Source organism: Callorhinus ursinus, unplaced genomic scaffold (genome assembly GCF_003265705.2).
Source record: "Callorhinus ursinus isolate GAN/ISIS: 27379988/994484 unplaced genomic scaffold, GSC_fseal_2.0 scaffold4, whole genome shotgun sequence".
In the NCBI taxonomy this organism is placed as follows: domain Eukaryota; kingdom Metazoa; phylum Chordata; class Mammalia; order Carnivora; family Otariidae; genus Callorhinus; species Callorhinus ursinus.
In genome coordinates this window covers 131,157,341-131,173,430 of record NW_027397066.1, presented here as the reverse complement: position 1 = coordinate 131,173,430, position 16,090 = coordinate 131,157,341, and the positions used below count along the sequence as shown (strand labels likewise).

At 35.8% G+C, this 16,090-nt stretch overlaps 1 protein-coding gene across 1 annotated transcript in view; it reads left to right on the top strand.

Annotated features, from left to right (window-relative positions):
• The window catches only part of ASIC5 (acid sensing ion channel subunit family member 5), a 30,879-nt gene extending 15,352 nt beyond the window's left edge, over positions 1 to 15,527 (top strand). Inside the window, exons 5-10 of the mRNA XM_025874462.2 lie at positions 1,677 to 1,826; positions 3,028 to 3,175; positions 5,802 to 5,858; positions 8,311 to 8,479; positions 13,617 to 13,708; positions 15,231 to 15,527. Coding sequence (XP_025730247.1) covers positions 1,677 to 1,826; positions 3,028 to 3,175; positions 5,802 to 5,858; positions 8,311 to 8,479; positions 13,617 to 13,708; positions 15,231 to 15,421 — 807 coding nt within the window. The 3' untranslated portion in view covers positions 15,422 to 15,527. The remainder of the gene's footprint in view (positions 1 to 1,676; positions 1,827 to 3,027; positions 3,176 to 5,801; positions 5,859 to 8,310; positions 8,480 to 13,616; positions 13,709 to 15,230) is intronic.
• Positions 15,528 to 16,090: the final 563 nt, after the last annotated feature.

Here is a 16,090-nt window from a genome sequence, read left to right as displayed (position 1 = left end):
CACAGTACTGCACAGTATAATGCACGTATATATATTTGATTTTATATATAAATGTATATATATATATTTATTGTACATATATTTGATTTATATTTCTAGGTCATTTAAATACTAGCCATATAGTCTGTTCAAATATTATATTATGAATTTTACAAACTAGAATTTCCCAAATATTTTTAGAATGCAATTAAAATCTGCAAATGCAAAGTAATATTCCATAAGTAAGTGGCTCCTAAATACTTGTCCAGACTGGCCAGTTGAGTGTTTCTTAGAGAGTTGTAACAAACCCAGAGAAATAGGGTCCTGAGTTACAAGTAGAATATTAAGCATGTTTATTAAATGTAATTACATATGCAGTTGACCCATTCACAGGAAAAATCATCGTATTTCCCAAGCCCTTTCTTTCTCCTTATAATCTAAAATTACAACTACAGACAGTCCCTGACTTAACAATGTCTCCACTTACAACTTTTCAACTTTACAATGGTGCAAAAGTGATATGTACGCAGTCAAAGTCATACTTCAAATTTTGAATTTGGATCTTTTCTTGAGCTAGCAATATGTAGTACGACACTCTCTCGTGATGTTGGGCAGAGGCAGCTCCCAGCCAGCCACGCAATCACCAGCGTAAATAACGGATACACTTGCAACCGTACTGTACCCATACAACCATTCTGGTTCTCACTTTCGGTTCCATATGCAAAAAATTACATGAAATATTCAACACTCTGTTAGAAAATAGGCTTTGTGTTAGATGATTTTGCCCTACTGTGGGCCAAAGTGAGTGCTCTAAGCATGCTTAAGATAGGGTAGGCTAAGCTATGATGTTCTGTAAGTTAAGTGTATTAAATGCATTTTTGATTTATGAAATTTTCACCTTACAGTGGGCTTATCAGGATGTAACCTCACTGTAAGTCAAGGAAGAGCTTTAATAACAAAATCACCAGAAGTAGAGTGTTCATTTTTTTCGTCTGGCATAGGATTTATAGAAGAGCACGGGTATTAAAAACAGAGTGTAAATCTTCGATCTTAGGGGGAAATGAATTTCAGTTTTATTTGTTTATTTAAGATTTTATTTATTTACTTGAGAGAGAGTGAGTGAGAAAGAACATGAGTAGTCAGAGGAATAGAGGAAGAGCAGAAGCCGACTCCCCGCTGAGCAGGGAGCCCGATGTGGGGCTCCATCCCAGGACCCTGAGATCATGACCTGAGCCGAAGGCAGACACATAACCAACTGAGCCACCCAGGCACCCCCTGAATTTCAATTTTAAATAAGGCCAGAGATTTTAATTGCAAGGAGAAGAAAGGAGCCAAATGATTTTCTAAAACAAGCGAAGCAAAGAGAATAGCCAAGAAAGAAGCAACTAAAAGGCCACAAGGTGAAGAGAGGGCCCCTAGGAAATCAGACAATTAGCAGTCATGATATGTACTATGGTATTCATCTAAGGCGAAAGTAATCTATAGAAACTGTTGACACCTTGACATGTGATTCAATCATGAAAAAGTACATCTTAGGGGTTTACTTTTCAGTCTGTATATAAAAAGAAATTCGATAGTGATAGGAAATATTTGATTTTAAGTAAGTCAAGTGTTCTCACAAGACAATAAAACAAAATCTTGAACTTGTATGGAATTGATATCAATTTGTAATTGGGGAAAATTTTTGGTTGTTTCAGGAGGATTTCACTGATGACCCAGACCTTGGTTTTGTTGACGCTGGAATCATCTTTGTGATCCATTCACCAAAGAAAGTGCCACAGATTGATGGTTTAGGCTTGTCGTCACCTGTGGGAATGCACGCCCGGGTATCAATCCGCCAAGTCAAGGTAAATAACATGTACAGTGTGTAGAATCTGAGGCAATCGGGTAGGGTTGTAAATGGATATACACATAAATAATACATCCACTAGAAACCTCTTTCTGCCATGCCTTTAGAAGACCTCCGGAAATTCCATAGTTAGCTGCATTTCAGATTCTTTCCCATTACTAGGAGGTACATATGTAGTAAAATCAGTGAATTCACAGGTACAATATAAGTGGCAGCTGGGAAGCCTGGCAAATTCAAGGTAACTTTAAGTTTCATTAGAGATGGAAAGGATCAGTAAACATGAAGAGACCCTCACGTTGCTGAACTGTATGTTTTCTCAATGGGATGTTCTGGGAAGAAGAAAAATAAGTGGGAAGAACAAGAATCTTGGAGTAAGGCATGTTTGGCAGATTTCCATTTGCCACTCACTTGCTCTGCAGTTTCCTTAATTATCCTCCTGAAATTCCAACTCCTCTCTCGGATAAAGATAATATCTCTTTTTCATAGTTATTATAGTAACTATGAAGTTTAAGTAAAATAACATAAAGAAAGCACTTAGCAGGGCGCCTAAGTGGCTCAGTCAGTTAAGCGTCTGACTCTTGATTTTGGCTCAGGTCATGATCTCACCGTCATGAGATCAAGCCCTATGTTGGGCTCTGTGCTCAGTGGGGAGTCTGCTTGAGGTTCTCTCTCCCCCTCTCCCTGCACCCCTTCCCCTGTTCTCTCTTTCTCTCAAACAGATAAATAAAATCTTAAATTTTTTTAAAAAAAAGCACTTACCATATTTCCTGGCACATAATAAGTGTTCAACAAGGGATTTTTTGTGTGTAATTTGGTTGCTGTTTTGGAAGTGGACTTATGAATATGCTAATGTTATTTCCATAAATGATACTATTTTTTCTTACGTGAGTTAATTTTTAGAGCAGTCAGTCTGTCTGATTTTGTTGATTCACTTTAGGTACAGAGCTTTTGGGATATGTGTTAAAGGACCATTGTTATATTTACCTTCAGGGATTTCCACTGTTATATTTACCTTCAGGGATTTTCTGGCTAGTAGAGTAAGCAACATAGGCAAAGGTAGTCAATTAAAAAAAAAAAAAATCAAAGAGCTCCGAGAGAAAAGTAAAAAAATACATATATATTAGCTTCTCTTGTTGGAATAGAAATGTATGGATTGACTCAGATATACCTTGTGAGCCGGGTGTTTATTTTCTCTTAAGACAGTTCATCAAGAATACCCTTGGGGAGAATGCAACCCTAACATCAAACTACAGAATTTTAGTACCTACAGCACTTCTGGTTGCTTGAAGGAATGTAAAGCTCAGCATATACAAGAACAATGTGGATGTTTACCTTTTCTGCTTCCTGGTAAATAAAGAATGACAAATTTCCTCTTATGTAATTATTTTTATTTAACTTGAATCATGGGAAATAACATATCATAAAATTGTTTTCCATTCTTACGAAATCTATGCCAGAAAGTCATCTACTTCACCAATAATGACCTTACCTGACCCATTTTAAATCATGGAATTAGAGCAGAGATTTCAGGAAAAGAAAAGAAAATTAAGCCAGTCTCCAATTCTTATTTTCAGGATGGAAAAACTGAGTGCTCTTAAATATCTAAAACCGATCGTCACCATTTTCTCAATTCAAAAGAAAAATTAGATCATCTATATAAATCTTAATCAACCCTGAATATGTCATTATTGGGAAATTCTTTTCTTTGCAGTCAGAAAAACAGCTCTAGGCTCCCTCTGCGTACAATTTGGAACATTTCCGGAGCCAGGGATACTCGCGGGAAACACTGAAAGAGGCAGTAGCAAAGGGTGGGTGGATCAGAGCTGGACTCTGAACCAGTCTGGTTATCTCAGCTACACAATTTCTCCTCTCCATGACCTTAGACTAAACCTCTCTGTACTTCCTATAACATGGGGAGAATACTAACGGTGTCTTTCCTTAGAGGATTGTCATACAGATGAAAGAAGCAGGTAAGTGGTTTGAAACACGTCTGACACAGAATATATTCTATTGAAGTCTTGGTTATTTTTATTCAGATTTGCCTCATCCCCCTTGGCCAGCAAATTCATAAAGAAATGGAGAGTGTATTAAAGGCAATACCAGTTTGGCTCTTTAAATTGGCTGCCATGGCCCATCTCATGCACACACTACCTCTCACACACAGATAGACTAATGCCACCTCTGCTCTCTCTCTTTTTTTTTAAGATTTTGTTCATTTATTTGAGAGAGTGAGAATACAAGAAGGGGGAGGGTCAGAAAGAGAAGAAGCAGACTCCCCGCGGAGCAGGGACCCCGACGCAGGGCTCGATCCCAGGACCCCGGGACCATGACCTGAGCCGAAGGTGGACCCTTAATGACTGAGCCACCCAGGCGCCCCGCCACCTCTGCTCTTATTAACAATGGTTTCTAGTTGACAAACTGCTTCTTAGGAATTTGGAGAATCATCACTTCCTCTTTTCTAGAATTCTGATTATTGGTCTCTGGCCAGTAATCCCAAACTGTCATTCTATAAAACTGCTCATGCTGGATCTGATTTGTCATGCCTAATTATCTTTCCAAAGTTTCTGGGGGAAGAAAATCTGAATTGGTAGATGGATTATAATGTTTATAATTTAATAATGTATTACTTCTTGCAAATTGAACTGGATAACAAATATGGACCAGAAACAAGATGAACTATAAAATACAAATCACGGCATTTTTATAAACTTTAGCATATACCAGCTGCTTTCAGAATGATATCTTATTTGGTTTGATCTTCACATATCCCTCTATGTCTACTTATAGATGAGGAAATTGAGATCTATAGTCATTAATTGAAATAGCAAAAGTACCTCTATTAACAATTTGCAGAGGCAATCCGGAAAATCAGCTTTTCAGATATGGATTGTTTCCAAAATGTCATTGTTCCTTGTAATGGGACAAATACCATTGGAAGAAGCAAGGCATACTTTGAAAAGAGAGGGTTTTTTTTTATTAATTTAATGCTGGAAGTAGATTTTTTTTTTTTTTGCTTCTTTCATTTCCCTTACGAAGAACACTTCCTCATAGTTAGCCAAATTTATCTACAACTTGTAAATAGACTATCTCTTTTGGTTATTTACAAGAACATTAAGTAAACACTGAGCCTAACCCTAGGGACTGCAAAGGTTATAGCAATAGACAAGTAACTGTGTTAAGGTGCAATGACTAAAGCTTTAGAATCAGCCTGGAATTAAACTCAGCTCTGCTACATATCGATTTTACAATTTATCTCAAGGTCCACAGCCAGTGATTACTAATATTGTTACTTATCTGCTCCATCTGACCACTAGAAAGGCAGCCCACCAGGTGTGCAAGTTATTTAAATCAATGGATGTAAGTGCTGAATCACAATTTAGTGCACCTGACACTAATATTACACTGTATGGTAACTAAATGGAGTTTAAATAAAAATTAAAAAAAAAAAGAAAGTACACGGTATGTTGTGCGTCCTTCAACTAATACCATAAAAAATAAAAATCAATCAATCCATAGATATAGGGAGCAGGACAGATGGTGAACCAAGCCCTATTCCCTTGCAGGGGCTTGGACAAGCCACTTTCTGAACCTTAGTTTCTTTATTTGTAAAATGATGACTCGCACATCACAGGATTAGTGTAGGAACAAATGAGATGGTAAATGTGAGAACAATTTTAAATTTCAAAGCTACATTTTTAAATTAGTATCTCCACTTAAAGGATTTTAGCATGATATAGACCAAGGAAAAGAAACATGGAAATAAACAAAAACATTACTATTTTCCCTCCCAATGTATATTTTCTTTAGATATTAACATGTTTGCATAGTTTTTGTTTTGTTTTGTTTTGTTTTGAAAAAGAATGGATAGATGGATGGATGGATGGGTGGATGGATGGATGAAAGGTATTTTTGTCATTATATCACTTATTTCACAAAATGTAAAGTCTCTATGTTTACATTTATTATTTTTAAGGAAATGGGATAGAATGTGACCTACAAAAGTTTTACAACTGTGTTTCTCCTACACTTGGTAAGTGGTTTAATTTACTTCTTTAGTCTCAGGATTTATATGAAAATTGCTCAGAGTTATGCAAGACATTATTTTTATTTTTTTAAAGACTTTATTCATTTATTTGACAAAGAGAGAGCAGGAGAGCACAGGCAGGGGAATGGCAGAGGGAGAAGGAGCAGCAGGTCCCCTGCTGAGCAGGGAGCCTGATGGGGAGCTAGATCCCAGGATCCCGGGATCGTGACCTGAGCCAAAGGCTGACTCTTAACAACTGAGCACCCAGGCGCCCCTCTACAGCACATTAAATCATATTATGGCTAGTCCAGAAATGAAACAGAATAGAGACTGTAAAGAGGGAGTTTTCCAGTGTTCTTAAAATTAAGCACAGTAGCTTTTATAAACATAGACAGTAAAACAAAACAAAGCAAAACAAAACCCTCTTGGGCGCCTGGGTGGCTCAGTTGGTTAAGCGACTGCCTTCGGCTCAGGTCATGATCCTGGAGTCCCGGGATCAAGTCCCACATCGGGCTCCCTGCTCAGCAGGGAGTCTGCTTCTCCCTCTGACCCTCTTCCCTCTCGTGCTATCTCTCATTCTCTCTCTCTCTCTCTCAAATAAATAAATAAAATCTTAAAAAAAAAAACAAAAAACAAAAAAAAAAAACAAAACCCTCTGATTTCGAGATAAATCTGGATTGAAAGATTTTCAGTCACAAAGTAACAGCAAGAGAGTTTTGATTTTTATTTCTAGGTTTTATGTTTTTTAAAATTTGATAACTTTTGTATAATCAAAATAGCTTTGTTGGATTTTTCTTATTACATAAAGCATGCATGTTGTGACTAGTTCAAACATTGCAGAACAGAGAAGAATCTTATGGAAATCAATAGAAGTTGCATCAGTCTGAGAATTACTGTCATTATTTACGTGGCCATTCTTTCATTTATTCATTTAATTATACATATATTATATATCAATACATATATAAATGCATATATGAAAATTTTATGCAAATGAGATCAAAATCATACATGCCACCTTTACTGGGGACAATCTCTTCTTAAGCAACATTTTTTTTTTGCTTTGTTTTATTGTTTATTGTTTATCTTAACCCATAACCAGTGTTAACACTCTAGTATATTGTACCTTTATTTTTTTTCTACATATGTAGCTTCATATTTCTGATGTTAAATCTTTGGGTTTTTTTGATTAAAATAGAATAATATTATATACCCTCCTATAAAACTTGCTATTATATCCCATTGTGGAAATATCTCCAGTAAACCAGGAATCAAAATTCGGAGTTTCTTTTTCATGGTTGTAAAATATTTCATGGAATGGATATGGGTAGAAGGGATCTCATATATATTTTTAATAGCTTCCAAGCTGAATATGCAGAAGTCGATTAGTGACCAGGGGAGTTAAGAGGTACACTGTAAAATTTCTTATAATTTCCTATATTTGATGGGGGCTGGAGAGAAAGTTTGGGGAAACAAATCATGCATGCAGTTCTTCAGAGAATGTTGTAGGATAATGGGATACACAGACAAGTATGTGTTTGTGAGAGTATATGTGTGTGTGTGAGTGGATGTGTCTGTGTGAGTAGACAGAAAGAGTGGTGGTTTTAACCAATATAAAGAACTAGAAGACGTGCGCAGAAGTCATGCCCTGAAGGAGCATCACAGTTAGATTCTGGAAAAAGAAAGTCCGAAGTTTATCATTAATAAGGGGGTCTTGGTGAACAAAGGGTTCACAAGAACAAAGAGTTTCAGTAGCAAAGCCACAGGGAAAACAAGAACCGGAATATCTACCAAGAGTGAGGAGCAGTGAGACTGGACACTGGGACGTGGTCCAAAGGAACACTGGAGACAAATATCACCTCCTGCAGGGGAGTTTTTCAGTACACAATTGCATAGATAGCCTAATAGTTCTGCAGAAGTCTAGAGAAGACAGGACAGAGAACCACTGTGGCTGATTTAGAAGTCCCTGGGTCCACAGATATTAGAGAATCTCAACACCCGGCCACATATTTCACAGAACTTGCGATAAACCCAAGAGTAAATTTACTTTAAACCTGCGTCATTGGCTTCCAGGATTATGTTTGAAATTTCTTCTCAAAGAGACACAATGTCAGATAAACAACTTTCCATCTTTTTCCTGTCCAAATGAATACTGTTTTATGGAAATAAGCCCAGAGACTTTTCTGGAAAGAATTTCTGATTTCTAACAAAGATCAGAATCCAGTGACTCAATGAATTTAGAAGATAACAACTCCCGTGTTTCATATTCTGTCTCCTTTGCTCTATTTATACTGAAATATAAATAAAATATAAACACCATTTGCTAAGAAAGTAATGATAGAACTCGTTAGCCACTTTTTAGTATTGAAAGTAAAATGATAAAATTTTTAAAAGCTCTGTCCTCCCCACTGTAGAATAGTCCTCTTCTCTGAATATTCTGCCCTGATTTTCATTTCAGACCTCATTGAAGTTAAGGGATTATGTACAATGGGAACACATAATTCTAGCTGCCCTGTTCCGTGTGAAGAAACAGAATACCCTGCTACTATTTCTTATTCTACTTTTCCAAGTCAAAAAGCTTTGAAATATCTTTCGAAGAAATTAAATCAGAGTCAGGAATATATCAGGTAATCCTCTTAGTCTTATAAATTATTTGTAATTAACAGGAATATTTTATTTACTCAAAACTTTTAAAGGCTGAGAAAATAAAATTCTGATCAATCAAAGGAGGCAATGGCTTACATCACTAAATTAACCATGAAAATCTAGAATTTTAAAAGTGGATAAAGCCATGCCTTTCAGCCCTTCAATTTAATTGTGTGAAAAGCAAAATGAGGCCTGCTTGAGTAATTTGCTCATGATCTTACCTTTGTTGACTGACTAGGGCAAATAATACTGCTGACTAACATCAGCTGATTTTTTAAAACAGGAAAACTCCTTACCTGCGTATCACATAGTTTGAGTGTTTTAGTAACTATAAGGTTGATGGAGCACAAATTATTATTCTCATCTTACAGGCAAGGAAACTGACACATACAGCATCTCACATAACTGTCCTAGGAAGGTGGTTAGTGGCACAGAAAGAACTTAGGCCCAAGACCTATGACTCCAGTCTTCTATGTTTTTCCACAAAGATACATCTTTCCAAGTTTGACTGACCAAAGATTAACTTCGGTCTCTTTTTGCTACACCATGCTGCCTCTTCAAAATTACAAGTCAAACTTCATAGAGAACTCTTTGTTCTAAAATGAGGGTGCAACCTTGACATTTCTTTTTGTTTTTTGTTTATATTTTTAAGCTGAGCACCTGAAACAGCAATACGGTACATGGGTGTTTGTACTTTAATATAATGAATATGTACTAACTCATTAAAAGCCAGGTATCTGACGTTGAAAGCACATTTTGATTCCACTTTTAGCCTGGTGTTTATTTTCAGGAAATAAATAAAATACTCTCCCCATGGAAATGTCCAGACAATAAAGTGATCTTTACAAGTCAGGAAGAAAAAGTACTTTCATCAAGACAGAGTTGATAGGTATGATTTCAAATACTCGGCAGATACAAAGATGAAAGGCATGAAAATTTGCAATTATCTCTCTGTTAATGCTCTTGTGTCTGGAAGAGTTGTCTCTTTGTATTCCATTTCAATATGGGAAAGTGATTTACTTATGGTATTATTTCTGTTATACTTAAATATGACTGAGAAGTGCAGTTGTGTGCCTTTTGGCTGATCGGATCTCCTGAGTTACATCATTACTTAATATGCTTCGTGATGTAGTGAAATTGTTCAGGATTTAAGTCCAAGAATGTCAGTTTGGGTCAGGAGAGGCACAATTATAAAATATCCGGATTTTAATAATGGTAAGGAGATCAAGGAAAAATTGAGTGTTTACTGCATTTACAAACCACTACATAAATACTTCCAGTTACTTGAGTATGAGTGCTATATTAAGGGGAATGAATTTGTTTTGCATAAAACAAACAATTTCATACAACTTTTGCTTGAAAAAATGTTAAATTCAAACAGAACAATTTAAAAAGTTCATTTATTTAATGAACTAATGAGACTGGCTAAGATTCAGCCAAAATTTATCCTTATATTCATCTCCATACTGCCTGCCTTAGTCAAGCTAAGCTTCCTATTATCTTTGTAATGGGGGTCAGCAACGGCCTCACATGGCATAGATTCAATGAGACCCAATTACTGGGCAAGTCACCTGCCTGAGAGAAGTTGAGTAAATATCACAGTATTTTTGTAAGGGATGAACTTATCTTCTCTCAAAAATACAGATGAATAATGATTGGAAATGGTTATGAGGTTTGTGCGTGGGAAATTAAACAGTATTATCAGTGTACCTGCACATTAGGAGCACGATGGGGGACAAAAAGATTGCAATATTAGTAAAATTACTGGACTTCCAAGACAACTTTATTATTTCCTTCACTTAGGCAACTCTTTTATTGTTTGTAAATATGACAGTACCCCCTGATTATCTACTTAAACATAGTACGTTCTCCTGTTACCCTGGGTTAAACCAATGGAAATTAAGTAAACATATTAATGATATATTTTGAATTAAGTGTATTTGGGAATATTGATTTCTTAAAACTCTGAACAATTAGGAGAGTGATTTACAACCATGTTCCTAAGATATATTAGAGGACACCATGTATTTCTAGGAAACATTGCTAATAGGATTCATTCTTAATGGCAATTATTGTTGCCATCTGAAAATCATCAGGTGGTTGGTTTCCACCTCAGCTTATAAAACAGGTTAATATTTACCTCTTTGTTCACTGGTTTCATCTTCAATTTGTTCCCTTATTTGTTCATTTTACAAATATGGAATGAGCACCTATTATGTGTCAGGATTTGGGGTGTTCTAGGCATTAAGGATTCCTCAGTGAACAAAAGACAAAAACCCTGATTTGTTCACTTATTTTCATTGGGTTGAAGATGAACAATAAATATATATACAGTCATGTCAGATGGTGCTAAGTGCTGGGTAGAGAAAGGAAGCAGAAAAGGGGCCTGAGGAAGCCAAAGTCAGGGAGGGTTGTTCTCAGTGTTGAGGACTGTGATCAGGTGAGATCTACCTGGGAAGTTGACCGTTGAGTAAAGACCTAAAGCAGTTGTCCTCAAACTTTTTGATCTCCATGTCCCTTTGCATTCTTAAAAGTTACTGAAGAGTCCAATGAGCTTTTCTTTGTGTGAGTTGTATCAATATTTGTCATATTGGAAATTTAAACTATGAAAATGTTATATATTAATTCATTTACAATGACAATAATAAATGTACTAGATGGCAATATAGATAAAAGCTTTTTATAAACTATTTTTGGAAACAAAAAATAATTCAGGAAAAGGAGTGGTATTATTTTAGAATATTGTAAATTTCTTCAGTATCTGGCTTAATAGAGGCCAGCTGGATTCTCACTTTTGCAATTAATCTGTTGGCTTATGTAATTTTGGTTGAAGAATGTAAAGAAAATCTTGGGTCAAACAGATATGTGGTTGGGAAAGAGAGTCATATTTTAATAACCTTTGTAGATATGTGACACTTTTCTTTGATAACACATCAAAACCCATCAAGTGTAGTTTCTTAAATGTTAATTGCAAGTTGTATCTTGCGGTTGCCCCATGGGAAGTGGGACTGTTTCTCCATTCAAAATTTGATTTGGATGTTGGGACCTATGATGCCACAGATGCATCAAGAGGGGTTTGAAAAAAATTCATTGGTCATGTAATGAGACTTTCTGGGAAGGCTCTGGGATCTCCCAAGCAGATCCTCTCTTGGTTTGGAAGAGCAAGGAGAGGCAACTGGTTTTACCTTTCACTGTGGTCATGAAGTAGGAGTTGGATGAGAGATCTCAAGGGTTTACACTTTCACAGGTGCCAAAGGAAAAAGTACATGGGCTTTCTTATCAGCTTATCTCTTATGGGACAAGAAGAGGGAAGGCTGTCATTTGAAACCTGCCATTTGAAAGTAGTGAAATATCAAAACTTATCAATGAAGTTTTCATATTGAAATATATTAGTATCTATTGATCTTGTATTTTCAATGGATCTTTCATCCATGAATGATTTTGAACATTATTTGCTGTCATTAGAAAAATTCCAAGTTGTGCAGATCTTCCAAATATCGATCCATTTAATATATAATATATGTTTCATTTTCATATCATTATTTATCAGAAAAGTCTTTTAAAAGTAGGTATTGTCAAACTCATTATAACAGACACAAATTTTCCAAAATTATAACTATTAGTATAAAAGCTAAGCTTGAAATTTATTACCTGCAAATCTTATCAGTTATTTCTCTTGAAGTAACAAGTCATTTTCTTCATTTTTATGACAATATCTGCCAAATATCATAGTCTGAACAACCGTAGTTTGCCAGTCATTCTTTCAAGTAAAAATGATGTTCCATGTAAATGTGGCTATTGTAGCTTTCTTGAGATAACAATCACAGTGAAAATGTCAAATAGTATGTTCATATATTATGAAAATAATTTTGACTTTGTGAACCCTCCAAAAAGATATTGGGGGCCCCCAAACATCTGTGACCGCACTTTGAAAACCGCTGATCTAAAAGAGATATAAGAACTAGACTCAATAATAAATGGTGGAAGAAAATTCCAGAAGGAGGGGAAATCAAATGCAGAGGGAGATCCCAAGGCAAGAGCATACCTCATGTACGGAGAGAACAGAATGGAGGTTGGTGTGGCAGGAAGCAGTGTAAGCAATGGCTAAGGATGGTAGGGAATGAGTGGAGAAATTTCAAAGTGAGGAAGTAGGTGGCAGAGACAGGGTCATGGTCATGGAGTTTTACTTAGAGTATACTAAGACATATCTGGGGAGTTTTGAGCAAAAGAGTGATATGATTTGCAAGTTGCAGAAATATTATTTTGGTTATTGTGTGATGAAAAGAGGATATGTGCGTATTTCAGTGAAACACATTAAAACTGAAAGTGGAAAGACCAATCAGAAAGTTATTGAAAAAATCCAGGTGAAATGATGAGAGCTTAGGCAAAGGTGGTAGCAGTGAATGGGGTGAGAGGTGGTTGGATTCTGTATTTATTTTGAAGGTAAAACAAATATTTACGCATGGATTTGGCTGTGCAGTGTTATTGCAATATAAATGAGGAAATATCAAGAGCTTGGCTTGGAATATGTTCAATTTGAAATACCTATTGAATATTCAACTAAAAATACCATGAGGCAGTTGGATTTTTATTGAGGTTCAAAGTAAGATCTGAGCTGGAGACAGAGAGTGTTTGAGAGTATCCAAGACTATATGAAGAGTTATTTTCTTTTAAGATTTTATTTACTTATTTGACAGAGACCCAGCGAGAGAGGGAACAGAAGCAGGGGGAGTGGGAGAGGGAGAAGCAGGCTTCCTGCTGAGCAGGGAGCCCGAGATGTGGGACTCGATCCCAGGACCTTGGGGTCATGAACTGAGCCGAGGGCAGACGCTTAACGACCGAGGCATCCAGGTGCCCATACTTGAAGAGTTGTTTTAAAATAGTTTTTATTCGCTCTGGTCTCATATAAAAATTTCTAGAAGACACTAAGAAAGCAGAATCTCTGCCTTAATATATTAAGGATATAAAGTAAATGACTGCCATTTATTGTGATCACAATAGCTTTACAGTGTCAACATTAAATGAATCTGAATTAAAAAATGAGTATTACTTTCATCAAAGAAGAGTAAAAGTAGTGCTGACAATCTTGAGCTAGATTAATTTTATTTTTATCCCCAGGGAGAATCTCGTGAACATTGAAATAAACTATAGTGACTTAAACTATAAGATAACTCAGCAGCAAAAAGCAGTGAGTGTGTCTGAATTACTTGGTAAGTGTTCTTTAGCTGTTCCTCAATTTTTAAGACATTTTCTCTTTTTTTTTTCCATTTGTACTTAAGATTTTAGCTTATCAATGGAGGAAAAGAGATAGTGGTTGCCTTTCGTCTGTCATTTAAATCTGACACTTTCCCACTTTCTAGACACAACTCCAGCAAACCTCACAACAACTTTCACAAAGAAAAGGCTGACATTCGTATTTATACCCAGCATCTTACTTTCCCTTCAGACACCACCCCTTTCTCCAGCAAATGACTACTATAGAGTGTTTCAGCAATCCTAGCTCTGAGTAGACTATCAGACATCTCAGACCTCCATGCAGAACTCCACCCAGACTGCATTGAAACGAAGAGGTGGACCAAGCAAAATTGAACCTTTAAGTTACAACCATTGTCTGTTCACGTCCTTAACAAACTTAACGGCTGATTTCCTAGATCTCATTGACTATTTAGAGGAAGTCATGTGGGAGACACTTGAGAGTGTCAGATTCAGGCAAAATGACAGCCAGTCACACCCTGGCAGCTGAGCCCCTGAATGAGGAGGAAATATACAAATCCGTCAAAGCTCTAGGGGCAACCCATACTTCATTACCACACTTTACAAAAATAGCATGATCCTGAGAATGGCCCAGGGCAATGAGAAAAAGATTAATAATGTACTCTATTTAAGAAGTTAGTGCTCGAGTTGTCAAATTCATAGAGACAAAAAGTTGGATGGTGGTTTCAAAAGCCTAGCAGGCATGAGGGATTGGGGGGATCTTTTTTTTTTTTTTAATGGGTGCAGAGTTTCAGTTGGGGAAGATGAAAAAGGTGTGGAGATGGATGGTGGTGATGGTTGCACAACAGTGTGGATGTACATAATGCCACAGAACCATACCCTTAAAATCTATTAAAATGGTAAATTTTATGTTACATTTTACCAAAAGAAAGCAGAAACAATAAAGACAAATACAGATTTTAAAAGTTTCTTAAACACAGGGAAATATTGTGTTAACATATTTTTTTGTTGGATGAAATATTACAAATGCTTAAAAAGAGAGTGTTCCAAATTGCTTGGAAATTTGTTTCTGGAAAACATCATCACTCAATAAAGCCATCTAAATGTTACATTTCCGTTCTTCATTCAACACAGGGAAATGAATTTGTAATTGTTTACGATGTTTTATTAATTTGCCTCGATTTAATAGCTTCCTAAATCTTTGAGGCATAGTTTTGGAAACAGATTTTATAATTGCTTTCTCTCTCTCTCCTCTCTCTCTCTGTCTCTCAAGGCATCAGTTGGTGCCTTTTCTATAACTTTCTCCTTTTTGAGATGATTTATATAAATATTATTTTAAGATATTATTAATTGCTGTTACTTTATTTATACCAAACTTAAAATGATACAATTAACTCATCTTCTTATATCGGTTCTGATTAACTTATTAGCTTCAAATAATTTATATTCTAGTAATGTTTAATTTGCTTTTTATAAAAAAACGTGATTTATTCATTGTCATTATTGGCTTTATTACAGCAGATGTTGGCGGACAACTGGGCCTATTTTGTGGGGCCAGTATGATTACAATTATAGAAATTATTGAATATATATTCACCAATTTCTACTGGATATGCATTTTGTTCTTGCTGAAGATACCGGAAATGACGCAGGGGGCTCGTCCACCTCAGCCTCATCTGGGGAAGAAAAATCGCATAGAAGAATGCTAATGTTCCTGTAGGACAAAAACTTTTGCTCTTCTCTTCATAACGCATTCAAATTTATTCATGGCTAATTCATTGTTATGTAACTTCATCTTATAGTTTGGGGATTCAGTAAAAGTCATTGTAGGTATCTATCTCTTTATACATATCTTTATGTCTGCCTGTATTTATGCATAAATATTAATTTTTATATAAAGAAAAACAAGTACTGTTTTATTTTTTTCACCATTGAATTCCCAGCACCTACGATAGTAGAGATTGTGTATTAAGCATTTCATAAATATTTTTTATAATGAAGGAGTGTTTGTGTAATGCAAAAAGACATTCTTTATGACTGGATATGCAAGTTGGACCTGGTAAAGGAACTGTATTTGAGGAGACAAGATACTTTTTTATTGAGAAAATAATAAGTGTAATTTGTGCTTTACAAAATTTCAGAGAATTTTTATTTTCACTAATATTCAACATTATTTTGTCTGGAGACTTCTACTGTATAACTTTTGGAGGAGCAGGAGTCTCTATTTCCTATTCAGGTGAATACCTAAAATAAATCTATTTAAAAATAAAGTTAAATTTATGGTATACCGGGAGTACATAGAGTTTTGTCAGTTTCTCCAAGTATCTCCATGTACTTAATTTAAGTGCCCTGGAAATGAGACCAGTGCAATCAGACAG